Source organism: Camelina sativa, chromosome 13 (assembly GCF_030686135.1).
Source record: "Camelina sativa cultivar CO46 ecotype springtype chromosome 13, ASM3068613v1".
NCBI lineage: Eukaryota > Viridiplantae > Streptophyta > Magnoliopsida > Brassicales > Brassicaceae > Camelina > Camelina sativa.
The window spans coordinates 26,055,729-26,081,094 of record NC_141892.1 but is presented as its reverse complement, the minus strand read 5'-3'; the positions used below and the strand labels follow the sequence as shown (position 1 = coordinate 26,081,094).

Sequence of the window (25,366 nt, the reverse complement as noted above, 5' to 3'; positions counted from 1 at the left end):
GAGTCTCTCTCTTATCCGGAAACTGTGAAGTGAAAAAAAAAATGGAGAACCTTTCTTCTGTTACTTGCCGCCATCGTTACAGCTCCTTGTTTCTTCATCAGCCACAGCGAAGATATTTTACTAATCATTCTTCGGCTTGTTGTTCACTGGACATCAAGCATGCGTCTTTTGAATCTACCCCAATCTCAAAATCTCTGGAACCGTCGTCTTCAAGTTGGGATTTTCATCCGTTGAAGGAGCTCAATGGATGCACAAATCTGGTTTCTGTTAAAGCTACTCATGCTCGGACGATGAAGTTTCTTAATCGCTTCGAATTGGAGTTCATCGCCAAGTGCTTGATCACTCGTTACCTTGAATTCGGAGAATTTGGGTACGCTAGTTCTGTATTCTTCATGGGTTTCCCGAGGATTCAAGTTTCATGGAGGGATTTGTTAGAAGAGATGGAGCATTACGGAGTAGAGAAGTATAAGGTTTTAGAGGAATTTGTTCAGCTACAGAACAAAGGAGTTAAATTTGATGGAGTAGTTCTCGCAATGGTTTTGAGAATTTGTGCTGTGCTAATGTATCGGCTACTTGGTTTTACTATCCATGGAGGTTTGATAAAGAGAGGACTTGAATGTTCAGACACACGAGTGGTTTCTGCGTTGATGGGTTTCTATGGGAGATGTGTGAGTTTGGATTTTGCTAACAAGGTATTCGATGAAATGCCTAAAAGAGATGATCTTGTCTGGAACGAGATCGTAATGGTAAACTTACGGAGTGGGAATTGGGAAATGGCTGTGAGATTTTTCAGAGAGATGCAGTTTTCAGGTCCAAAAGCTTATGATAGTACAATGGTTAAGCTTTTGCAGGTTTGCAGCAACAAAGAAGGTTTTGAAGAAGGGAGACAGATTCATGGGTTTGTTCTGAGACTTGGGTTTGATTCAAACGTCTCAATATGTAACTCCTTGATTATCATGTACTCTAGGAATGGAAAGCTTGAATCATCTAGAGAAGTTTTTAATTCGATGAAGGAACGAAATTTATCTTCGTGGAACTCGGTTGTATCGAGTTCTACGAAATTTGGTTATGTAGATGATGCTATGGGTCTCCTAGACGAAATGGAGACATGTGGTCTGAAACCAGATATAGTGACATGGAACTCTCTTTTGTCTGGTTACGCTTCTAAAGGCTTATCCAGAAATGCCATTGGGATATTAAAGAGACTGCAAATTGCTGGTCTGAAGCCAAACACGAGCTCAATAAGTAGTCTTCTTCAAGCTGTTGCTGAACCAGGGCTTCTTAAACTTGGAAAAGCGATTCACGGATATGTAATAAGAAATCAGCTTTGGTACGATGTATATGTAAAAACCACATTGGTCGACATGTATATAAAAACTGACTGCTTGCCTTACGCCCGGATTGTTTTTGATATGATGGATGGGAAGAACATTGTTGGTTGGAATTCACTCATCTCGGGACATTCGTACGCTGGTCTGCTAAAAGATGCTGAAGCTTTGATGAGTGGAATGGAGAAGGAAGGGATCAAACCTGATGCTGTTACTTGGAACAGTCTGGTCTTTGGGTATGCGACTTGGGGAAAAACAGAGAAAGCTTTGGCTGTGATAGGGAAGATGAAGGAGAACGGTGTGATGCCCAACGTGCTATCATGGACAGCCATTTTGTCGGGATGTTCCAAAAACGGAAACTTCAGGAATGCTCTCAAAGTTTTCATTAAAATGCAGAAAGAAGGTGTCAGTCCGAACGCAGCCACTATATCCTGCTTGCTTAGGATATTAGGTTGCTTAAGTCTACTACAGAGTGGCAAAGAGGTTCACAGCTTCTGTTTGAGGAACAATTTGATCTGCGATGCATATGTTGCAACAGCACTAGTAGATATGTATGCAAAATCAGCGGATCTGCAAAGCGCGACTGAAGTTTTCTACGGCATTAAGAACAAACCGCTAGCTTCTTGGAACTGTATGATCATGGGTTATGCCATGTTTGGGCGGGGTGAAGAAGGGATTGCTGTTTTCACTGCAATGCTTGAAGCGGGCATGGAACCGGATGCCATAACCTTCACCTCTGTGTTATCTGTCTGTAAGAACTCGGGTCTTGTCCGTGAAGGGTGGAAATACTTTGATCTTATGAGTTCTCAGTATGGTGTTATCCCGACTATCGAACACTGCACTTGCATGGTTGATATGCTCGGGAGGTCGGGTTATCTTGATGAAGCCTGGGATTTCATTCAAACAATGCCATTAAAACCAGACGCAACTATTTGGGGTGCATTTCTTTCATCTTGTAAAATCCACAGAGACCTAGAACTCGCTGAAGCTGCGTGGAAGAGGCTACAAGTGCTGGAACCACACAATCCAGCTAACTACATGATGATGATAAACTTGTACAGTAATGAGAACAGATGGGAAGATGTTGAACACATACGGAACTCGATGAGGGTTCATAGGGTGAGAATCCAGGCTCTGTGGAGTTGGATTCAGATAGATCACACGGTCCAAGTATTCTATGCAGAAGGAAAAGCACATCCTGATGAAGGAGAGATATACTTTGAACTGTACAAATTAGTTTCTGAGATGAAGAAATTAGGTTATGTGCCAGACACAAGCTGTATGCACCAAGACGTAAGTGAATCAGAGAAAGAGAAGCTGCTAATGGGACATACAGAGAAGTTAGCAATGACCTATGGCCTCATCAAGCAGAAAGGCAAAGCTCCTATAAGAGTGGTCAAAAACACAAATATATGTTCGGATTGCCACACTGTAGCCAAATACATGTCGGTCTTGAGAAACCGTGAAATTGTTTTACAAGAGGGGGCTCGAGTTCATCATTTCAGAAACGGAAAATGTTCCTGCAACGACTCTTGGTGATAGTATAGATACACTAGCTCTGTTATTTCTTACAAATGGTGCGTAAATACAGACACCGCCAACAGACAACAGACAACAAATGACATCAAAACATTTACCACATGCTCGAAAATGGCCTATGGAGGTGATCTGAACAAAGAAGCGAGACCACATGTGCTACTATATATGTGACCAGACTACCGAATCTCGTAGTGGTAGATTCTAAATACACTGAATCTTTTCTTCCCTTCACTGAGTTTGTAAGTGCGACAGATGGAGCCATATCTTCAAAGGTTGCTGTATGATTCTTCTCTCCGTATCTTCAATGGTTACTGTATGATGTATCCGTTGGAAATATTTTCAGCAGCCAATCTTTCAGAGACACCAGCCAAGGATTTGAGGTTACACTTTATGAGTGATTCCACAAAGTAACATGTGTCATCTTTAGTGTTGCCTTGAGGAACATCCACCACAAAAGATTCAATCACCATAGTTCCTGACCTCCCATCGATCATCTGAGGATGTACAGTCAAGATCGAAGAGTAGTTCTGTTCGGAAAAGAATCATTATAAGAAACTTAAAATGTTTCTGAATATGTAAAAAGCAATGAGATTTTGGGGATGGGGATGTATTCACCTTAAGTCTGTGATCACCACCAATGATGTTGATACCGAGGATATGTTCTTTATCATCAAGCTGCTCCAATCTCTCGGTACTAGTGGTCGCAGGAAGACCAGATCTGACATCTACTTCTCTGAGACTACCGATTTCAGGATCACCATGAACAGTACATCTGCTTATAAATGGTTTGTATTTCTGCGGCTGATCAAATCTCCGCACAAGTGACCAAACCTGAGTCATTTATATACACCATCGTTTAGCTTTAAAGACTAAGAGATACGAACAAGTAAACTGAAATCGGAACCCTACTACATCCGGAGAATGGAAACAAACTATAAAAGAAAACCTCTGAAATATACAGACAAAAAAAGAAAGATCGGGAAAGGCTAAAACAGAGGGAGGGTGAGAGAATAGAAGAGAGCGTACGAGATGAACAGGAGCTTTAATGTACTTGACGAGAATAGAGGTACACTGGTCCTCTCTGCAGTGGTGACGATGATGCAACCGTAAGGACTGCGCCGTCACGAGAGCTCCATACATCTCTGAATCGTCGTCTCCTCCGATGATCTCCATCTCTCTATTCTTCTTTCCCTTTTGAGGAATCTATCTGGTCTGGATGGGAATGGATAAAATAGAAACAAATAGGGTCAGCAAAGCTTTGATTTTTTTTTTTTTGTTTTTGGGTTGGTTGGTTAGGCAAAAAAATCAACGAACCCCACCGACAAATATTAATTCCACCAACGGATTTACGATAAACCGACAAAATCCTTAAATAGACTTACGTGTCATTTTTTTATTGGTTATTGTCGTCTAACTTTTTGGATTAGCTATTGACTTTAAGCACGTGTATATCTCTCTATCTTCCCAATTTATTATGACACCAATGATGTTGTATTATTATTATTATTATCATCTTCTCTAAAAACTAAAAGTAGATTGAAAGAAGAATCTTTTGAGAATCTTATTTGTAAGGACTATAACTGATGTCAGCATGAGATCATAATAAAAAGCACAGTCACACAACGTATAAAAGAAATTGATGTCATGTCACCATAACAAAATCACAGGCAAAAAAAGCTATATTATATAACCGAGTCAAATCAACCAGAGCCGATTCTATACACTCTTGAAAAAGCTATTTATGATTGAAAGTTGAAACAATTAGCCAGCAAAAGAGAATGAAACTCTGTGTGTTATTGCGACTGCTTCTACCAATTTTACACGTCCCACGACACTGTCCTCATCACCGCAAACGCCTTGGCCATATTTGCTTTAGCCGTCTCCATCGTGTACTCTGCTTCTTGCACCATCTCAGCCGCCATAGTCGCCGTTTCTTCAGCCTTGATCGCCATAGCCGCCATTTTTTTCACCATTGTTTCAATCTCTGCCACCATTTTAACCGCTCTTTCCGCTGCGCCCTTGGCGTCATCATTCATCACCGATGCCTTCCTCAACATCTCTGACACCTCCTTCACCATAGCTACAGATAAAATCACCAACAAGCGTTTCTTTTTTTGTAAGAGTGGGGTTTTTTAGTTTTAAAAGATTGGCAAAAACAGAGAATTACTAACCTCTGGCTTTCTCACGCTCTTCCTCTATTCGTTCCTCGACCTCCACGGCTATGCTGAAAACCCCAAGTGTTGGCTCGTTACACACAAAACAATTAATGTTCTCAGTGTGATGCTGGATCATGAAACAAACAACAAGGGAGAAACTCTGTTTTCAGAAGTTCAGCCAAACCAGTCAAAGATGTTGTAAAGAAAACATTAGTTACCATAAGAGCACACTTCTCGCAGAAGTAATGTTGGCAATTGGTGACAACAGGATCAAAGAATGGGTTTTTGCAAATGGAACAATCTAAGGGCAATGCATCATTCTCTTCCTCTGTTGGCTCAAAGTCAGTATAAAGATCAAGCTTCCTCGATGTTTGTTTCTCGTCCTTCTTCTTTAGGTTATCTAGTCTGGAGCTTTCGTTTTTGGAGCCTCCATCTTCGTCTGCATCAAGATCAAGCTTCCTCGATGTTTGTTTCTTGTCCTTCTTCTCTAGGTTCTCTAGCCTGGAGCTTTCGTTTTTGGAACCTCCAACTTCGTCTGCATCAAGAATTCTTCTCTTTGAGTTCTTAGTCATGTCACCGTCTCGAGACTTTGAATCTGACATATTCTAGAACAGAATGAACGAGTCTGAAAATACCAAATACGCATCAGGATTAGTACTTCTGAACCAAAAAATATACGGATTCTAATTTCGATCAGACTTTGATGAGTCAAAAAAATTCACAACAATCACTAAGAGATCTTCTTACCAAACTCGTTTTGATCAAAAGCAACCAAGAAACGCCAAACGTATACGCTAGTTTCGAGAAAGAAGGAAGAGAGAGATGGAGGACATGTGAATAAAGAACGCCAAGAGAGAGAGAGAGATAACTAACCTTTACCTGCAGAAGCTTACGCCCACCGACGGAGAACACTGACGACGTCTTCCGATTGCGAGAGCTTACTACTACTATGAGGAGAAGAAGAACTGTTATAACAACAACAAAAAAAAAAAAAAAGGGGACACTGGAGAGTTTTAGTTAAAGCCGGTAGGTACGATTTGAATAACGAATTGGGCTTAATAGGCTTTTAATAGGATAATAAGCCCATTAAATGTTTTCGACTCACACCTAGTTTGACTTTTCAAATTCGAAAAATGTTTTTTTTTTTTTTTTTTTTTTTCAAAATTCTCCCTCTTTTGTCCTATTGTAAAATGCTCACAATTTCGAAGAAACTACCATGAGAGAGTCTCCATTAACCAGCGTCATACCAACCTTGACGCTTGACGCTTGACGCTTGACGAAGACGTATTTTGACTCCGCCATTAAAATTTCAGAGAATTTTCCAAAATTTGTTTGTAAGTTCACCGGAAAACTCAAAACTAATATATCGCCGCCGCTGATCAGTTACTTCAAACGTCGCTCTGGTAAGTTTCGTATAGATAAGAGCGAAATTTCAATATTTGATTTCTAGTTTCCGTTTCTTCTTCTTCTTCTTCTGTAACTGTTGTCTTCTTCAGGATAACAATTTAAAGAGATCAAATCCATATGTTACTCTCTGAGTCTCTCGTCTTCAGTTACTTTTTTTTTTTTTTCTGCTTTGATTCCGAGGTTCTTATCGGGCATGTGAGACGAAGATTTGTAAGTTAGCTTTAATCGGAACCCTAATTTTTTTGCTTTTATGATTTAGGATCCGACGAAGAGTAATAGCAAATTCTGTGATTCATGGCTTTTGGCCGCGACAATCGTGTAAGGTTGTTGTTCTAGAATCATTATTTTCACTCAGAGATTGAGAGATATGAATGATGTTTAGAAAAGTTCTCAGAAAACGAAATGTTGTTTTCTTGGTTTAGGTTCAGAGATTTGATTTCAGAAGGAACCATAGAGTATGGTTACGGAAGCAAAGCTAGACCATCTCTAAACTCTGTTTTAAAGAATGTTCGTAGAGGGTTTGAGAAAAGTTCAGATAAATTCAGGACTTTTAAGAAACCATTAAGTAGTTTTGGTGGTTTACATAAGAAGAGAGATAATTCTTCTACCACTACTACTACAGAGAAGAACATTATAAACCCACAAGGCTCTTTCTTGCAGAACTGGAACAAAATCTTTCTCTTTGCTTCAGTTATTGCTTTGGCGATCGATCCGTTGTTTTTCTATATTCCTATCGTTGATGGAGAGAGGCACTGTCTTAATTTGCACCACAACTTGGAGATAGCTGCTAGTGTGCTTCGAACTTTTATAGATGCCTTCTACATCATTCACATTGTGTTTCAGTTTAGAACTGCTTATATCTCTCCTTCTTCCCGTGTTTTCGGAAGAGGTGAGTTGGTTGATGATCCCAAAGCGATAGCTATTAAGTACCTTTCTTCCTACTTCATCATCGATGTTCTTTCTATCCTTCCACTCCCACAGGTACGTTTCTAGATTCCTTTAGTTGCTCTAGTATGGTTTAATTAATGGTTCAGTAACATTCTGTTGTTGTACTTCTGCAGCTTGTAGTCTTAGCTGTTATCCCCAATGTCAACAAGCCGGTCTCTTTGATCACTAAGGACTACCTGGTTACTGTCATATTTACACAATACATCCCTAGGATTCTTCGTATATTTCCACTTTACAGTGAAGTTACAAGAACATCTGGTATAGTTACTGAAACAGCTTGGGCTGGAGCTGCTTGGAACCTATCTCTCTATATGTTAGCTAGTCATGTGAGTTTCAAAACCATCAGATTATATAATCTTTATAAACACACAGGCGTCCCAACCCAAGGGTTGATTGGTTTGATCGAGTTTATCTGATAACGTTACTTTCTTTAGGTGTTTGGAGCCTTATGGTACTTGATATCAGTAGAAAGAGAAGACAGATGCTGGCGTGAGGCTTGCGAGAAGCGACCAGAAGTGTGTACCTTTGAATTCCTCTACTGTGATAGAAACAGAACTGTTAAAAACGATTTCCTGACTACGTCGTGCCCGTTTATCAACCCTGATGATATAACAAAATCAACGGTCTTCAACTTTGGCATCTTCACTGATGCTTTAAAAAGTGGTATTGTTGAATCAGATGATTTCTGGAAGAAATTTTTCTACTGCTTCTGGTGGGGTCTGCGTAATTTAAGGTTTGTTATTCTCTTTGACTCTGTCTAAGGTTTGTAACTTAAGGGGCTAAAATATGATGAGCTGTGCCTATATAGATAGGTAATATCACACACTAATCTGATTACTTGCCTTTTGTCGTTGCAGTGCATTGGGGCAAAATCTCAATACGAGCAAATTCGTTGGGGAAATCATATTTGCTGTATCAATTTGCATATCTGGACTAGTCTTATTTGCACTACTTATTGGCAATATGCAGGTAAACTTCTTGGGGGAATCGTTATGAACCACTCCTTTCATCAGACACTTAAGCCACAAGGAAGATAAAACAATGCTGATGCTTTTCATTTTCCATTACAGAAATACTTGGAGTCGACAACAGTTAGGGAAGAGGAGATGAGAGTGAGAAAAAGAGATGCAGAGCAGTGGATGTCTCACCGTATGTTACCAGATGACCTGAGGAAACGTATCAGAAGGTATGAGCAATATAAATGGCAAGAAACTAGAGGAGTTGAAGAAGAAAACCTTCTGCGTAATCTCCCCAAAGACCTCAGGAGAGACATCAAACGCCATTTTTGCCTCGATCTCCTCAAGAAAGTAAGTGTTTCTATGTTCTTTCCTCGACCCTTAAATTGATATTATATTCAAATAATCTTTTGATCGAATCAAAATTATAGGTACCTCTGTTCGAGATAATGGATGAGCAATTGCTAGATGCCGTGTGCGACAAGCTAAAACCTGTGCTCTACACCGAAAACAGCTATGCGATTAGAGAAGGAGACCCAGTGGAGGAGATGTTGTTTGTTATGAGGGGAAAACTGATGAGCGCCACCACAAACGGTGGCCGGACTGGCTTCTTTAATGCGGTATACCTCAAGGCTAGTGACTTTTGCGGCGAAGATCTTCTCACTTGGGCATTGGATCCTCAGTCTTCGTCTCATTTTCCGATCTCGACGAGAACAGTTCAAGCTTTAACCGAAGTAGAAGCCTTTGCGCTTGCAGCAGATGATCTCAAGCTCGTGGCTTCGCAATTCAGACGACTACATAGCAAACAGCTTCAACATACTTTCAGGTTTGGTCTCTTTTGACCCATCATCTCTGTTTCCTCTGTTTTCCGGTTCGGTTTGGCTTAATTCGGTTTTGACCGGTTTATATTGTCAGGTTTTATTCGGTACAATGGAGAACTTGGGGCGCGTCTTTCATTCAAGCGGCATGGAGGAGACATTGCCGGAGGAAACTGGCCAGGTCATTAACCGCAGAAGAAGACCGATTCCGAAATGCGATCGCACAACGCGAACGTGAACGTGATGCAGCTTCTTCGTCGAGCCTGGTTGCAACGTTATACGCGTCGCGGTTCGCTTCAAACGCGCTTCGCAATCTGCGTACTAACAACCTGCCTTTGCTCCCTCCTAAACCATCCGAGCCCGATTTCAGTGCCACTCATCTTGGGGACCCTTAAAATACTCTTACACATGTCCCAGCCACTTGTATATGTCAACGTTAAAGTTCAAACTAGAGTAAAAATGTAAAATTACCGAAACTTAGAATTGTGGGGTTTTTTTTTTGCAGTTAAAGACATGGCTATATACGGATTAGAAGACTAAGTTCTACGAGGTTGGATAATTTTAAATTTTCATTGTCTAACTAAACTAACTTTGGAGTATAATTATTTCAAATTTCTCTAAAAATGGCTGATTCATCCATGTATACTTTATAACTTAACCAACATGCAGGTAGATATTAAGGTTCTCATGATCAAGTATAATATAGCAAAACCTTTAAAAAAAAAAAACAAGTACACAAAGAACCAAATCATAAAATACCAATTAAACTCTGATCCGGTTTAGGCCGGTCCTAAGCAGAAGAAGATTCGGAAGGATCGAAGATTTGACCGGCGAACAAAACAATTCCGGTTTTGTCTTCTCTAATTATGAAAAAAAATGGATGATCTGCCACAAATCTATTGGAGGAGGAAGATGCCTAGAAGAGCAGCAGCCAACAACGCCAGGCATAGTAGTAAAAGCCACAACTTCAGTACCTTCTTCATCGATTTCAATCAAAGCATTTTGGTATAATGACACACCAAGCTCAAAGTCGTCGTTGAAAATGCTAGAAGCTTCAAACCCGAATCTAATCTTAAATTTTGGTATTCTAAAATCACCAACTCTAACTGTCCCACTCGGAATGTGATTGCCGAAGGATCCATGTCAACCACATTCTTCTGGAACTTTAGTTTGTTAAATGCTCAAAGGAACCCTCTGTCTATTGAAAGGAAGCTAGTAAGGATCTTCTGATTGTAGGTGTATATGTTGATGATTTGTTTGTCAAAGGAACAAGCTTGGATGTCATTAACATATTTAAGGAGGAGATGGCCTCTAAATTTGAGATGAGTGATCTTGGGAGATTGACATACTATCTTGGGATTCAAGTGAATCAGCATCATAACAAGATAACACTAAATCAAGAACGCTATGCTCACAAGATCTTGGAGGAAGCTGGAATGCAAAGCTGTAATTCAGTTCGTGCACCAATGGAGACTGAACTTAAAATGTCAAAAGCTGAGAATGAAAAGGAGATTGATGCAACGAGTTCCATAAAGAAGGTAGACTGCATTTGGTATTGCATACTAAACTAGACATGTCTTACTGCGTGGGAATGTTGAGCCGATACATGCAGAGTTCGAGAGAATAACATGGAGTAGTAATGAAACAAGTCTTGAGATACTTGAAAGGTACCACTACTCTTGGTCTGTTTTATGGAAGATCGATTTCGATACCTAAGTTGGTTGGTTACAGTGACATCATTCACAATGTTGATCCGGATGATTGGAAAAGTACTTCAGAGGACATCTTCTATTCTGAAGAAAGTCCAATTACTTGTGTTCACAGAAACAAGATTTGTAACTATATTCTCGCGTGAAGCAGAGTTTGTTTCATGAACTGAAGCAGCAAAACAAGCAATTTGATTACAAGATTTGTTATTTATGCTTACGGGATCTTCAAGTGAGAAAAAGAATTATTCGACAATCAATCGGCTATTGCTCTTCACAAGAATCCAGTTTTCCATGGTATAAGCAATCATATACACTGACGCTATCACTTCATAAGAAAGTGGGCAAATAGAGGTAGAGCATGTTCTGTAAAGTGAGCAAAAGATTCTTACAGTGACTTTGGGAAGAATCAAGTTCAGAGAAATGAGGGAACTAATGGGAATAGAAGGTTTAGTAAATTTAGATTTCAAGTTTAAAAAGGAGATGGTTGGAGTAAACTCGAAGAAAAACTCAAAATATAAGTTATTCTGATCCTACCGAAATATGAATATAGGATTAGTCGGTTTAATAAAATGTGAAGTTGCCTATTTTGAATTAGAAAATTGTGTAGGTTTTTCTCTATATAAAGAAGGACAAGGTTTGTACAACTTGTAAGTTTTGTGAGCTTTAGTTTTGGAATAATTTTCTAAATCTAATAAAAAAAAGATACTTTTTATAAACTTGATTTCTCTATAATCTTTCAAAACTAGGGTTTGGTGCATCGTCGAAAAGGGCCCATTGATATAGATTTGGGAAATTAAAAGGCCTTTTTATTCACAAAGCCCAAAAGTGGATAAGAAGATATGAAGCCGACCAACAAGTCATATTTAATTAGGGCTTCGTGTCTTTCAATTTTCTCTCTCTTCAATCTTCATCTTCTCCAGAAATCGAAATCGAATTCGAACCTTTCTCGTCGTCGTCCAAAGCTTTTTTATCGAAATCGAGATGGCGGATCAGAGCTCTAACCCGTTGCAGTTTTTCGTCAGACTACTCGACGGGAAATCACTAGCCCTAACTTTCTCAACTCCGTTCGCATATGGAGATCAGATCAAGCAACGGATCTTCGAGCACACGAAGATTCCGACGCATCTACAGCGATTGATATGCGGAGGCTACCAGATCTCCGACGAATCATCGGTTTCTCAGCCTGACGCCACCGTGAATCTTGTCCTTCCCCTCCGTGGAGGTAAAGGAGGATTCGGATCGTTACTTCGTATCTCTAAAGAAGTGAAGAAGACGAGCAACTTCGACGCGTGTAGGGATATGAACGGACAGAGGTTGAGGCATGTAAAAGCTGAGAAGATGCTTAAGGAGTGGAGGGAAGGGCAAGAAGATAGGGACCTTGTGAAACGGGGTCTTGAGTATGTGAAGGAGCAGCAGAATAAAGTCAAACAAGGTGTTGGAAACGGATCTACGCAGAAGTATGTGAAGAAGTATACGGAAGAATCTGATAAGTGTATTCTGGCGGTTGATTTGGCTTTGAAAGAATCTTTTCTGAATGGGAAGAGGAAAGGGAAGATCTTTGCCGAATCTCACAAATCGAAAAGACTTAAGATATGGTATGAACTCTCTTTCATCTTTCTATATGGGTATTTGTGCTTGCAAGCTATGCTCTTTTTGACATGTTAGGAGAGTAACAACAAGTCATTGATTTGTTAATATGTGTTTTGTAGCTTCTTAAGTTCTGTGATTGCAAAAATTGTTCCTTTTTGATGCTAATGGTGGAGTTTTTAGATTCAGTAGTCTAATGTATGCATATTAGTCTTTCTATATGGTATATGTGCTTGTAAGCTATGCTCTTTTGACTTGTTAGGAGGAACAAGTCATGATTCATAGTTTAAGGTTATGAAGCTTCTTAAGTTTTATGATTGCAAAAAAAATTGTTGTTTTTTTTTAAGGTTCAGTAGTCTCTGTGTGCTATAGAATAGCTGGTGATGTAATTTTGTTACTTTGGGTTGTTTATATCTATGTTCGTGTCACTGAATGATGATTTTGTTTTTTTTTTCAGGAAGGGAAAGAGAGCTGTTGATGATAGTGATAGCGATGATAGCAGCGACGATGAAGATGAGAATTTTGTTGTTCTAAACAATGGTGTCCAAGTTGGTTCAGATGAGGATGATACTGATGGAAGCTCAGATTCGGTTATGACTGAGACTCACGATGGTGAGTCTTCTGGTAAATCGTCATTCAATAGCGGTTCAGAGGAAGAGAATGACTTTGTAGTCCGCCAAAGTTCAGATGAAGTTAAGGGAGAGATCACCGGTGTTAAGAGAGAGAAGACTGATGATTTACCTGTTGCTGTTGCTGATGCAATGGGTCATACTGAAAAGGAAGAGAAGTCAAGTGGATACGCAGGGAAGAATCTGGTCGGAGTAGCTGGTAAAACGTCAGTTTCGTCTGCAGCAGTTAAGGATCAAGGCAATGATTCTGACATAAAGACAGGAGGAGCTGCGGGAGAACCTGTTAAACCACTTAACTTTGATGACTTCAGTACAGCAACAGATATGGAGGTATGTATTGCTTTTTCATACGCAAATTCAAAATCAAAATAATGTCTTTGGTCAATATATAGGAATCTAGAATTGCTCTGTACAATGTCGCGTCATTATAGTTCATTTGATGCATCGATCACACTACTAAACCTATTTTGAATCCATCTTTGTTCTTGTTCAGGTTTTGGGGATGGAGAGATTAAAGACTGAGCTTCAGTCACGTGGACTGAAATGCGGAGGGACAATGCAAGAGCGGGCTGCGAGGCTGTTCCTACTTAAATCAACTCCACTCAATAAGCTCCCAAAGAAATTGCTGGCCAAGAAATGAAGAACAACATGCCACTCCCAAGGAAATTACTACTCTTTTGAAGTTTTCTGCTTATTTGTAGTACAATAACACAACCCACATGTGTGTAATATCTCAGCTGTAATGTTATACTAATTCACCAAGATAATCACTTTCGCAATCACTTCCCTCTTTTTATCCATTTGTCATCTTCTCTACAACGTAGAATGCTTTTTCTTTTCTGTTTTCATCAAATGGTCCGGGTGACAACTATGTCCGCGTCCATGAACAAAATGTTGTAATTTGAGAAGAGCTTAATTTAGACAAAACAGAGCGAGTCTTTGACTGACATAAATATTCTCTGATTGATTACAACAACATGAATCTTCCCCAAAGGGTCTCTTGCTAATCGTTGTCAAAAGCTAGATCTTTTCTGAACAAGAGTATGTAAAGCAGCATGCTGATCTAAACTTGAAGTTAACCAATTCTTTTTAGGATCCTGCAAGTAGCTAAATTATATAGCTTATGCATGGACCATACGTGGTAACAAAAGCCCACTCAACCGGTGTATCTAAACTAAACTTACATTCTCTGCGACTCCTAATTTAAAATAGAGGAAGAATCTAATGTTACAACACGTAAAATGTGAAGGAATGTTTTACGGATCCAATAATGTTACGTGGGAGTTTGTCCTGTAACAACAAATCAAAACGAGGGTTGCTCAGATTTAACCATTGATGACAAACCAAGTACAATGCGGAGCTTGATGTTCAATTCGAAGACGAAGAACAAACCTTGTCTTTTGTTAGGCATCAGTACTGCGTCGTGGAGTTTTACATTAGCTCCTTTGCATCTCTTATGGCTGAGCTGGCAGCATAAAGCGCTATTTTCTTAAGCTGCAATGCAGTGAGAAGAGAAGTGAAAAGACGTTAAGTGGAACTAGTTTTTTTAGCTTCCAAAATGCTTCAGTTCCAGTATGATTCAGAATATTCAGATATTACGAAATTATACTGTAGTGTACCTCCAGTTTATCCTCGCTAGATCTGTGGTCTTTTGGTAATCGCCGGAACTCATGTGTTAGCCTAAGGCATTCTTCAACGCTTTCAGGAGCCACAAAGTCTAATGCCACCTTTATACAGGACTGGAAACAGTTTGGAATTCAGGATCAGTAACATTTCAAATGCATTAACTGTTGAGCTTTTTGCGGAAAGAAAAAGCAGTTAATGAGCAAAACCAGACGATTGATAGAAAATGAAAGTTCTTGATTTCATAAGATGATAAGTTGAAAAAAGGGAATTCAACTGGTTGCTTACTTGTCTATTCCTCACTTGATGAGGACAACCTGCAGGTATGAAAACAGCTTCGCCGAGGTGTTGCTCGAAGGTCCATGGCTCTATATCTGCATATGAAAGAAACGTCTATCAAACACAGCAAAGAAGATAAATCAGTTTGTATAAAGCTGCACAGGCTTTAGTACAGACCAAATTCCTCCTTTAGCTGTTTCTTCTGGATTTCACTCAGGAACAAAGTCTGGTCATGAATTGCGTGAATAACCTGAAATTACCACAGTGCAACAAAAATTTAGATTTCTCATTGCAATAATGACTAATCCAATACGAAGTTACAAGAGACAATATGTGATGATACATACAGAGTTCACTGGTTCGTTATTGATGTGACAAAACTCATGCTTGTGCCTTTTTAAAAACTGTATAAGTTTTGGAACATCCTCCCTTCGGAAAATATCCCAGACAGCACCACCATCCACTGCCTCTGACCTCTCATTGGTATTGCCATCAGTTTCTTTTGACGCATCCAGTTTCTGCTCTTGTATGGATTTCGCACTTGTACTCTCAGTCTCCAGACAGATGTCATTTCGATTCTCGTCAGAAATTGATTCGATTGTCAGCGTTACATTATCCTGGGGGATTAAACCCGCATGCGTCTTCAGATTATTACCTGACTCCATCGCAGTAGTGCAAGAATGGAGACCAAAAGACTCTTCCATTGGATCAGCTCTTTCGTTGGTAGTACAATCACCTGAAAATTAGGCCATCTTCAGTAATGTGTCTATTATACAAAAATGGAGGGAGCTTCATACAGTACCATTTGAAACAAGTATTTTATCAACTCCTTCTGAGCCCGGCGGTCTTGAACTACTGCTTGATTGTTCATCTTTAGCTGCCTTGTCCTTAAAACCCTGCTTAGCTTCATCCACTTCTTTCAGTGACTGGTTTTCAAGTTCGGTAGCTTCTGTCCCTTGACCACCGTGTTGTTTATGTAACTTGGTTTTAGCATATTTTTCCTGCTGTACTTTGATGTTTCGGTATATATGAGGACGTATTCCCACTTTAGCTGTGTGTGTTAGCACGTTGACCTAATTCAAGTTCATAGAAGAAATAATCTCACAAGTAAAAGGGAAAGAGTGGACAGCTCAGTTTCAGTAAAATAATCAGAGTTTGATCACCTCAGAAAGTACAATTTCATGGTTTATTTTCAAGAATAATTAAGAAAGTATGATAAAAGATTGGTGCACATACCGCGTCAGAAATATCACAATGTAGCTTTGTCACAGAATCTCCTCTACCAAGCTCATCAGGGAAACCATAAGCAATGTAGGTCTTGGGTCCAAGATCTGGCTTCAAGGATTTTTCTGGAAGTCTTGTTGCGAGATTTAGGATACCAGACTTTGGGTCAGTGTAATCAAAGAAGGGCAATGCAGCAATAAACTCAGCATTGTGTCTTGGAAGGCGCTTTTCAAATAAAGTTGATGGAGGCCAATCCTTTAATTTCAACATTTCTGGCCAACCATTCTTATGCATTCGGCCTTTTAAGTAGCCATCAAAAAACTGGTGTATATTTATTTCAACCTACAAGAGAAAGTGATGGTAATGAGCATATACTTCTTAAAAGACTAATACATCAAGAAGCACATAGAAAGGGTTTGACTGACCTCACACCAGTCCAAGCAATCCAAAGCTCTCACGCTTTTTGCCTCTTCTTTACATTCAACCTTTGGATCTATTTCCCTACAAGCCCTCCACATAACCATTGGTTCCAAACTTAGTCCAGATGTCTTCTCAAGAACATTTCTGACTATCACAGGTTCTGCTCTCATCCAATGCGACTGAAAATGAGCAATATCCTCTTCAGCCAGATCAACAGCATTTGGTGAGTATAAGAAGTTATCATGAGCATTCTTCCTAGACGCCGCCTGCCTTCTAACAGAATCAGCATTGATAGTGCATGAGGAACATTCATGAGAAATATTCACATCTGGTGGCCTAAACTGCAGAGTAACTTCCTCTGCATCTGTTATCATTTTTTTAACCCAATCAGTTTTGCATAAGCGTTTCAACTCAAGTGTTGAAGTACCACAACCACCACATTCTTCCGGAGGGCATGGAATGCTTCCGTCTGAATTAAGCTTCCAGTTAGAGAAATCCAGTGGGATTCCAAATTCATATTCTGTATTTTTTCTCTCTTGATTATAGAATCCCTCTCTTAGTTCCTTACAGCAAGAAAGACATATATCACATGAACATTTTGGGTTCGGGCAGCTTCTGTGAAAATTTGCAATGGATGTGCGGCAGAGATCACTGACGTACAGGGATAAAGAGGTTGTAAGCAACAAAGGAAAGAAGTTGTAAGCAAATAAGGAAACAGAGAAGTTACAGTTCAAAGAAACCGATTTACAAATGTGTTTCTATAAATGGCTAATTAAAACTTTGTCATGTTTATTTAATATGCAACGTCTTCACTCGCTCTGATATAAAAAGAACTAATGATACCCAAATGTATTCTAACAACCCTAATCTTCCTCGGGCATATGAGAGTAATAAGGATGAAAACACCTCTGTGCCCACTGATTCACATGTGAAGATTTTTTGCCTTCAAATGAAAGTACAGAAAAAAGGAGAAATGTAGAAAGGTCATAATCTTATTAACCACCTACAAATCAAGTGAATCTACCCCAAATCATTCCTCTGAATTGTTCCATTAATTTAAAATTTTGATTGCTATCAGTGCTGCCCACTCAATAATAGCTTTGTCCGCAGAAACAGAGGTATGAGATTGGCATCTTGAAGTAGGAGCAATGAACCTTCCTCTGGAGGTAATCTTTTGTAGGTATATTTGGTACCAACTTCTTCTGCCTGACTTTATTAAAAAAGTCTGAAGCTTTGTTATTGGGACGGATGGAGGGCAGACCCTCCATATGCTTAAAAGACACCAAAAACATCACATGGTCTGGTGTGTTTTGGATCAGTAAAATACTCTGCCCTTGTTATTCATCCAATGGGTTCAGATCCTTTAGGATGGCGGACCCTCCATATGCTTAAAATACCCTTGATCGAAACTTCTTGAAAACCATATTGGACTCCTTCAGACACACCAATCTCATATCAACTATCGAAAGTTACTCCACAAGAGATTTACTCTATCCCCAAAGATACCCGAAAGTATCCCAGCAAGGCGTAGAACCCTTGTCCCCAAAGATTTACTCGGTCACATTCTCACATCTTCTTCACATGTGAAGATTATTTATAATCAAATGACAATACAAAAACAGAAAAAACTACTTGATAAGATGATTAAGATCATAATCTCATCAGTCACCTACCAATCAAACAACCGTGATTAGTCCCTTAAATTTCTCCTTTTATCGTTTAACAATTCTATTGCGATCACACATCTCATGAAACTGGTGATGATAAACACTACATGAGATATTGCTCTCCCTACGGTGATGATAAACACTACAAGAAACATTGGTTTATCCTCTAGATGAAAAACCAGCCAAGAAGTAAGGAAAAAGAAGCAAAGGAGGCCCCCGAGGATTTGAAAATTTACCAGTAAATGCGTTCACTTAGGTCAAGTTTGCACCTAGTAATATTAGATTCTGTAACAGGGGTTCCTAGAATGAAACAGGTCCGTGAGTGAGTGGAAAATAGAAACAGGAAACAAATGAGAGAGGATAGCACAAGTGAAGAAGACATACCTCTAATTGTTGTCTCAATCTCTAGTTCACGGTTCTGCTCCGTATAAACATCCTTAAGAACTGGGAGAACTTTAAATAATAGGTACTGCAACTGTCTGAACTTGACACTTGTATCTTTTTCACTTCGTGGCTGAGATTCAGTAAAAAATAAAATAAAAATCCAAAATGAAGGAGACATAACATCTAAGTAGATTTCACAAGAAAACAGTTATTAACCTTGACAACCAAAGGCAAGCGCAAACAAGCTCTGCAATTGCAATTCTTCATACAGAATGGACAAGCAGCTCTAACATCCTCAGCAGTTCTTTCTGAATACCTATTATTCAGATTTTCAAGATTCAATATAGTTTGAAATCAAAAACTCTCCGGACTGGATTAGAATAGTAATAAGGAGTTACCATCTCTTGATGCAGTCATAGCAGTACTTCTTGTTACACTTTGAACAGAAGATAAGATCAGCCTCACTCGTCAAGTTCTTACAATGATGACACGTCAAACCCACATGCTTTCTCGTTCCATCAGACTTAACCACATCCTGTGTCTATTTCAAAAACATGTTCTCAATTACGTTTTCGTCTTTCAAATCCCAAATCCAAGCAAACACTGTAAACAGTACAAAGAAAGTAAGTAACCTTATCCGGAGTAGATGTAGATCGATTTGAAACCTCTCCGTCATCTAATTTTCTTCTTCCCCTTCCCCTTCCCCTTCCCCTTCCTCTTCCTCTTCCTCTTCCTCTCCCTCTCCCGATAGGGGGACCTTCGCTCACAGCAACATCTTTCTCTTTCTTCCTCTCCTTACGAACGTTTTCAGATCTCCCGTCATCGACTAACTCGTCGGAGTCTCCTGATCTGATTCGCTTCCCATTCCTATCCTCCATCGGCGCGGCAAAGAAGCGATGCACCACCGGAGTATACGTTTTATTTCACTGAGCTATCTCTATCGAATCGATCGCCATCATTGGGAGTATCATCATCATCAAAAGGTTAAAAAAATAATAAAAATAAAAAAAGAGGAGAGTGACGTGGCAGCAATCCAAAGGTTAGTATGGCTTTTAAATTTCGGATCTGATGGCTGCTGCTACTTCGTGCTCCGTACGCGTTTATTAATTACTTTTTTTTTTCCTTGGTAAATGGAACAATTCCTTACTTTTTTTGAAATTTTGACTTTTCTTTACTTAATTTTTTTTCGTTTTCTTACCAGATTTGATTTAATCAATTCTTTTGAAAAACAGTTAGTAAAAAAGATTTGGTTTCAACACTCTCTCTAATGGGCTTTGGGTCTTGGCCACTTTTTTCTTTTTTTTTTTCTTGACCTTTTTCCTTATATAACTAACTTATATGTCAATGTCTAATTCTGTATATGACTTACTAAACTATATGTTGTCTCTTGTGAAGGGGCATACAAGTTTTGTGTGTCTTTGATGTCAAGAAAAGTGATGTGGTGATATTTGAACATACTTGGTGGTGTTTCGGTTTTGATTTCGAGTACTTTTTGATTTGGTTTCACGAAACCTTAGTTTAGAAATTTACTTTTTAACATCGCCTTCTAGATTTCATTATAGCAGTCAAAAAACAATTTATCCCCGTTACAGACTGGTTTTTGGGGTTTCACAAGCATTGGTAAGTTTGACCTTTTCTTCTGTTAGCATCACTGAGCTGTAAAGTTTTCCAGTAGATCATTTGCTTCTTGTATGGCTGAGCTCACAGCATGTAGCACCATTCTCTTAAGCTGCAATGCAGTGACAAGAGAAGTAAAAGGAAATCAACAAACAATAAGCTCATACTAGACCTTTCTTTGGCTTTTATATTCTAGACGTTCTCATGTTATTCATAATATTCAGAGTCATAATAAAATATCAAAAGTACCTCTAATTTATCTTCCTTGAATCTGTGGTCATTTGGTAATCTCCGGAACTCTTGTGCTAGCCCAAGGCATTCTTCTACGCTCTCAGGAGCCACAAAACCTAGTGCCACCTTTATGCAAGACTGAAAAAACAGTTTGCTTTTTGTTTACAAAGTGCATATATAAAGAATGCGGATGAAACAATAAATTATGCAATTTCTTGCCTGTCTATTCCTCACTTGGTAAGGACAACCTGCAGGTATGAAAACAGCTTCGCCGAGGTGTTGCTCAAAGGTCCATGGCTCTATTTCTGCATATGAATAAATATACATCAACCGTTTGCCATTTAGACTTGTAAAACTGCACAGTGCAGACCGAAATCTTACCGTATTCCTCCTTCAGCTGTTTCTTCTGACATTCACTCAAGAACATAGTCTGGTCATGGATTGGGTGATCTACCTGAAATAAATACAGAAGAAATTTTTTCAGATTGCATGCATTAGTGACCGTATCAATACGAATCATTCACAAGAGATGTATGTGATGATACATACAGTATTCACAGGTTGGTTATCGAAGTGACGAAACTCATGCGTGTGCCTTTTTAGATACTGAATAAGTTTTGGAACATCCTCTCTACGAAAGATATCCCAAACAGCACCACCATGCCCATCCTTTAACCTCTCATGTATAGGTTTTTCACTTGTACACAAAACAGGTTGTGGGAGATTCTCCTCTGTATCCTCCCACGGAGGAGTTGAAGGAAGGTTTGGCATCATTAGTCCAGTACTCTCCACAGAGGAATCATCTTCTCTTTGGTAGTTTGGAGATAATCTCTCTCTCTTCAAACAGATGTCATAATGATTCTAAGTCGGCAATGGAAGGAAGTGTTGGCATCATTAGTCCATTTTCCACGGAGTGATCATCTTCTCTTTGGTATGTTGGAGATAATCTCTCAGTCTTCAAACATATGTCATTGTCATTATGATTCTTGTTAGCGATCGATTCGTTTGTCAGTGACACATTCTTCGGAGGAATTAAACCCACATGCGCCTGTGGATCATTACCTGAATCCATAGCAGGAGTGCAAGAATATAAACTAGAAGAGCCTTCCATAGTATCAGCTCTTTCGTTGGTAGTACAATCACCTGAAAATTAGGCGAATCTTCAGTAATCTGTCTAAAATATATAAAAATGGGAGGGAGCTTCTTGCTATACCATTCGAAACAAATATTTTATCAACTTCGTGTGAGCCCAAAAGTCTCGAACTGCTATTTGATTGCTCTCCATCAGCTGCCTTGTCCTTTAAACCCTTTTTTTTCTTCATTTAGTTCTTTCAGTGACTTGTTTTCAAGATCACTGGCCCCTGTCCCTTGATCACCACATCGTTTATGTAATTCGGTTTCTGCATATCTTCTCTGTAGTAGTTCTTCTATGTTTTGGTGTCTATGGGGAGGTATTTCAACTTTAGTTGTATGTGTCAGCACATTTACCTAATTGAAGTTCATAGAACATTTACTTAATCGCAAAAGTAAAAGGGAAAGAGTAGACAGCTCAGTTTCAGTATGATACTCTTTTAATAAGAGTAAGAACACCTCAGAAGGTACAATTTTATGATTTAGCTAGATTTATGTCTCTGAAGAAGAATTAAAGTATGAAAAAGAATTGGTGTAGATACCGTGTCAGATATATCACAATGTAGCTTTGTCACAGAATCTCCTCCATCAAGCTCTTCATGGAAACCGTATGCAATGTCTGTCTTGGGTCCAAGATATGGCTTCCAGGATATTTCTGGAAGTCTTGTTCGAGATTTAGGATACCAGACTTAGGATCAGTGTAATCAAAGAAAGGCAATGCAGCAATAAAGTCAGCATTATGCCTTGGAAGGCGCTTTTCAAATAAAGTTGAGGGAGGCCAATCTTTCAATTTCAACATTTTTGGCCAACCATTCGGATGCATGCGGCCTTTTAAGTAGCCTTTAAAGAACTGATGAATATCAGTTTCAACCTACAAGAGAAAGGGATGGTAATGTGTATACTTCTTAAGAACCAATTACAGTATTAAAACACATAGAATGGAATTTTGACTGACCTCATACCAGTCCAAGCAATCCAAAGCTTTCACTCTTTTCGTCTCTTCTTTACAGTCAACCTTTGAATTCATGTCCCGACAAGCCCTCCACATAACCATTGGTTCCCAACTCAATCCAGATGTCTTTTCGAGAACATTTCTGACTATCACAGGTTCTCCTCTCATCCAATGCGACTGAAAATGAGCAGTATCCTCTTCAGCCAGATCAACAGCATTTGGTGAGTATAAGAAGTTATCCTGAGCATTCTTCCTAGACGCCGCCTGCCTCCTAATAGAATCAGCATTGATAGTGCATGAGGAGCATTCATGAGAAATATTCACATCTGGTGGCCGAAACTGCAGAGTAACTTCCTCTGCAACTGTTATCATTTTTTTAACCCTTTCAGTTTTGCATAAGCGAGTCAACTCCAGTGTTGAAGCACCACAACCACCATACTCTCTTGGAGGGCATGGAATACTACTGTCTGAGTTGTGCTTCCAATTAGAGAAATTCAAAGGTACATAGGACTTCGAATCTTTTCCTTGACTTGCTTGAGTTCCTCATTCATATCCCGTCCCTTGTGCATTTTTCTTTCCATCTCTCTCTGGATCGTGGAAGCGCTCTCTTAGTTCCTTGCAGCAAGAAAGACATACATCGCATGAACAGTCTGGGTTCGGACAGCTGTGAAAATTGGCAATGGACGTGTGGCAGAGATCACTGTTGTACAGGGATTAAAAGATTGCAGGAAAACAAGGAAACATAAGAGTTACATTCCTACTTTTCTTGTAAATGTCCTCAATGAGGACCACTCCTTTTGGTAATCAAAGTTCATCAGATGTTTAAAAAAAAAAAAGAGTTACAATTCAAAGAAATAGATCAACATATAAAGCTAATATAGATGGCTAACCCAAGATTCATTGAAAAATAAAAAAATATATTAAGAAGTATCCCAACAAGGTGCAGAACCATTCTTGTTGTCTTTCTTGGCTAAACCAAATGACTGAGTTCAAACTCCGGATCGACGCTTCTGCTAAACTCGGTTTCGACTTATCCGGGACCATTCACAAGAAGATAGTCAGAGATGTCATGGAGGCCTTTTTGTTATCCACTCCCGGTAAAGCCCTCGTAGAGGCAACGGTGGCTCCGGCGCAGAATGAGAGTGTTGCCGCTTCCGTTGGTGTTGAAGATGAACGCTTTACTTGTAAGGTTGCGACTTTACCTATTGAAATTGTTCTTCTATAGGTTTGACACCACTGTATCTGTATAGAGTAGACATTATATGATCATTGTTGGGTCTTTAACTGTAGTTACCGGAGAAGCGAAATGCGACGGTGCAAAAGTACAGAGGCCAAGCTTTTCTATCTATTGGTTCTCAAGAACATGGGAAGGCTTTTAGAGGTAATTTGAAACACACTTGGTTTCTTATCTTGACTCTGAATGCTATAAGTATTTTTTTTGATTGGTTTCAGGAAGCCATTGTTCGTTCTAGTTTATGCTTCTGTTTTGATTTTTGTTGTTAGTGTTTCCACTGCTGGAAGTTTCTTTTGCTCATTTATTTTATGGTTCTCTAATGGGGTTATGCTAAACATTTGGTTCCTCTGCCAATAATATCCTTGACTTACAGTATTACTTTAATGACTTCATGCTGCAACTGTTGTGCTGAAAAAGCTTTCATGTTTCTTCTTTATCAGGAGTACATTTGTCTACTAACCAATGGTCTGTGATCACTAAGAATTTTGCGGCAATAGAAGAAGGTATTAAGCAGTGCCAATCAAAATTGAAGTAAGGTTCATGCTCCCTGTCATTGCTTTCAGTGTTTATCTTCATATATTATGCTGGCCGCTTATCTTGATGTAAAACATTATGCAGATCTGAATTAACACAGAACGGAGATACTTCTGAGGCTGTGGATAAGAAGAACAGCTCTCACGGGTTTTTGTTGTTGTAAGCTTGAAGTAGCTTGGAGACCAAGCTAAGTATATTTAGGAGGATCTAAATATACATATCAAATTGTTAGTTTTACTTTCTTTAGGAGATATCTAAAGTTAGTTTTCCAAAAGTGTTATGTAAATAAAGTTTATATATGAGGAGGTGCTGAGGTGTAGCACAACTTATGAGAGATTAGAGAGATTAAGATTGCTTTAGTTTTGAGAAGTTTCTAAAGTAATAAACGAGAGTTATTCGTTATTCTTGTGTTTGTGTTTGATTCAATATTTGGTATTAGAGCTTATATTGAATCTCTACACACAACTTTTCTTTTTCTTTCTTGTTCGTGACTAAGCAAATCGGTTTAAGAGATATGGGTGAAATTGTTGCTATGACATCCATACCTAAGGAAATCGGTACTTCATCCCTTCAATGTCCAATGCTTACCACAACCAACTATACAGTGTGGGCCATGAAGATGACGATAGTGCTGCAAGTGAACAAAGTCTGGGAAACAATCAAAACAGGGGAAGCAGAGGCCGATAAGATTGACCTAGCCAAAGCTCTCCTGTTCCAATCTATTCCGGAAAATCTGATTTTACAAGTTGGAAATCTTGTTACTCCTAAGGAGGTTTGGGATGCGATCAAGTCATGATACGTTGGAGCTAAAAGAGTAAAAGAGGAGAGGCTGCAAACACTGATGTCGGATTTCGAGAGAATGAAGATGAAGACTACAGACACGATCGATGATTTCGTGGGAAGGTTGTCAGAGCTTGCATCAAAAATGAGTGCTTTGGGCGTATCCATTGAAGAGTCTAACTGGTTAAAAAATTCCTCAATAGCTTACCAAGG

The 25,366-nt window shown here is 39.2% G+C and overlaps 7 protein-coding genes and 1 pseudogene across 10 annotated transcripts; 4 read left to right on the top strand and 4 right to left on the bottom strand.

Annotated features, from left to right (window-relative positions):
• The first annotated feature begins 41 nt into the window (after positions 1 to 41).
• On the top strand, positions 42 to 3,841 carry LOC104737665 (pentatricopeptide repeat-containing protein At4g01030, mitochondrial). Its single transcript, XM_010457893.3, has one exon. The coding sequence runs from the start codon at positions 42 to 44 to the stop codon at positions 2,865 to 2,867; it is 2,826 nt and encodes a 941-aa protein (XP_010456195.1). The 3' UTR covers positions 2,868 to 3,841.
• On the bottom strand, positions 2,730 to 4,190 carry LOC104737666 (abscisic acid receptor PYL7). Its single transcript, XM_010457894.3, has 3 exons — positions 3,894 to 4,190; positions 3,483 to 3,698; positions 2,730 to 3,394 (listed from the first exon to the last, which is right to left on the bottom strand). Exons 1-3 carry the CDS (start codon positions 4,038 to 4,040, stop codon positions 3,176 to 3,178), a joined length of 582 nt encoding a protein of 193 aa, XP_010456196.1. The 5' UTR covers positions 4,041 to 4,190; the 3' UTR covers positions 2,730 to 3,175.
• Positions 4,191 to 4,531: 341 nt separating this feature from the next.
• LOC104738542 (uncharacterized) lies at positions 4,532 to 6,001 on the bottom strand. The gene is made up of 4 exons (XM_010458704.3): positions 5,897 to 6,001; positions 5,242 to 5,648; positions 5,039 to 5,150; positions 4,532 to 4,947 (listed from the first exon to the last, which is right to left on the bottom strand). The coding sequence occupies exons 2-4, from the start codon at positions 5,623 to 5,625 to the stop codon at positions 4,685 to 4,687; spliced, it is 759 nt and encodes a 252-aa protein (XP_010457006.1). The 5' UTR covers positions 5,626 to 5,648; positions 5,897 to 6,001; the 3' UTR covers positions 4,532 to 4,684.
• A 189-nt stretch (positions 6,002 to 6,190) lies between these two features.
• Positions 6,191 to 9,776, top strand: LOC104737664 (putative cyclic nucleotide-gated ion channel 13). Of its 4 annotated transcripts, none has more exons than XM_010457891.3 (9): positions 6,191 to 6,426; positions 6,690 to 6,753; positions 6,853 to 7,411; positions 7,492 to 7,704; positions 7,813 to 8,111; positions 8,236 to 8,347; positions 8,449 to 8,685; positions 8,766 to 9,160; positions 9,250 to 9,776. In XM_010457891.3, the coding sequence occupies exons 2-9, from the start codon at positions 6,725 to 6,727 to the stop codon at positions 9,545 to 9,547; spliced, it is 2,142 nt and encodes a 713-aa protein (XP_010456193.1). In that variant the 5' UTR covers positions 6,191 to 6,426; positions 6,690 to 6,724; the 3' UTR covers positions 9,548 to 9,776. The 4 variants fall into 4 exon arrangements, with proteins under 4 accessions (XP_010456193.1, XP_010456194.1, XP_087337807.1 ...); XM_010457892.3 differs by having other exon boundaries at positions 6,216 to 6,426; positions 6,859 to 7,411; XM_087481681.1 differs by having other exon boundaries at positions 6,228 to 6,426; positions 6,690 to 6,748.
• Positions 9,777 to 11,696: 1,920 nt separating this feature from the next.
• Positions 11,697 to 13,859, top strand: LOC104737663 (uncharacterized). Its single transcript, XM_010457890.3, has 3 exons — positions 11,697 to 12,456; positions 12,906 to 13,407; positions 13,571 to 13,859. The coding sequence occupies exons 1-3, from the start codon at positions 11,843 to 11,845 to the stop codon at positions 13,715 to 13,717; spliced, it is 1,263 nt and encodes a 420-aa protein (XP_010456192.1). The 5' UTR covers positions 11,697 to 11,842; the 3' UTR covers positions 13,718 to 13,859.
• A 134-nt stretch (positions 13,860 to 13,993) lies between these two features.
• Positions 13,994 to 19,750, bottom strand: LOC104738541 (lysine-specific demethylase JMJ27). The gene is made up of 14 exons (XM_019234912.2): positions 19,307 to 19,750; positions 19,073 to 19,215; positions 18,891 to 18,990; positions 18,675 to 18,804; positions 18,527 to 18,590; positions 16,629 to 17,274; positions 16,216 to 16,545; positions 15,782 to 16,052; positions 15,327 to 15,715; positions 15,157 to 15,229; positions 14,989 to 15,074; positions 14,697 to 14,816; positions 14,470 to 14,571; positions 13,994 to 14,367 (listed from the first exon to the last, which is right to left on the bottom strand). Exons 1-13 carry the CDS (start codon positions 19,550 to 19,552, stop codon positions 14,509 to 14,511), a joined length of 2,661 nt encoding a protein of 886 aa, XP_019090457.2. The 5' UTR covers positions 19,553 to 19,750; the 3' UTR covers positions 13,994 to 14,367; positions 14,470 to 14,508.
• Positions 19,751 to 20,322: 572 nt separating this feature from the next.
• LOC104738540 (lysine-specific demethylase JMJ27-like) lies at positions 20,323 to 23,506 on the bottom strand (annotated as a pseudogene).
• A 78-nt stretch (positions 23,507 to 23,584) lies between these two features.
• Positions 23,585 to 24,536, top strand: LOC147930036 (RNA polymerase II transcriptional coactivator KELP-like). Its single transcript, XM_087480836.1, has 4 exons — positions 23,585 to 23,794; positions 23,896 to 23,986; positions 24,280 to 24,370; positions 24,458 to 24,536. Exons 1-4 carry the CDS (start codon positions 23,585 to 23,587, stop codon positions 24,534 to 24,536), a joined length of 471 nt encoding a protein of 156 aa, XP_087336962.1.
• Positions 24,537 to 25,366: the final 830 nt, after the last annotated feature.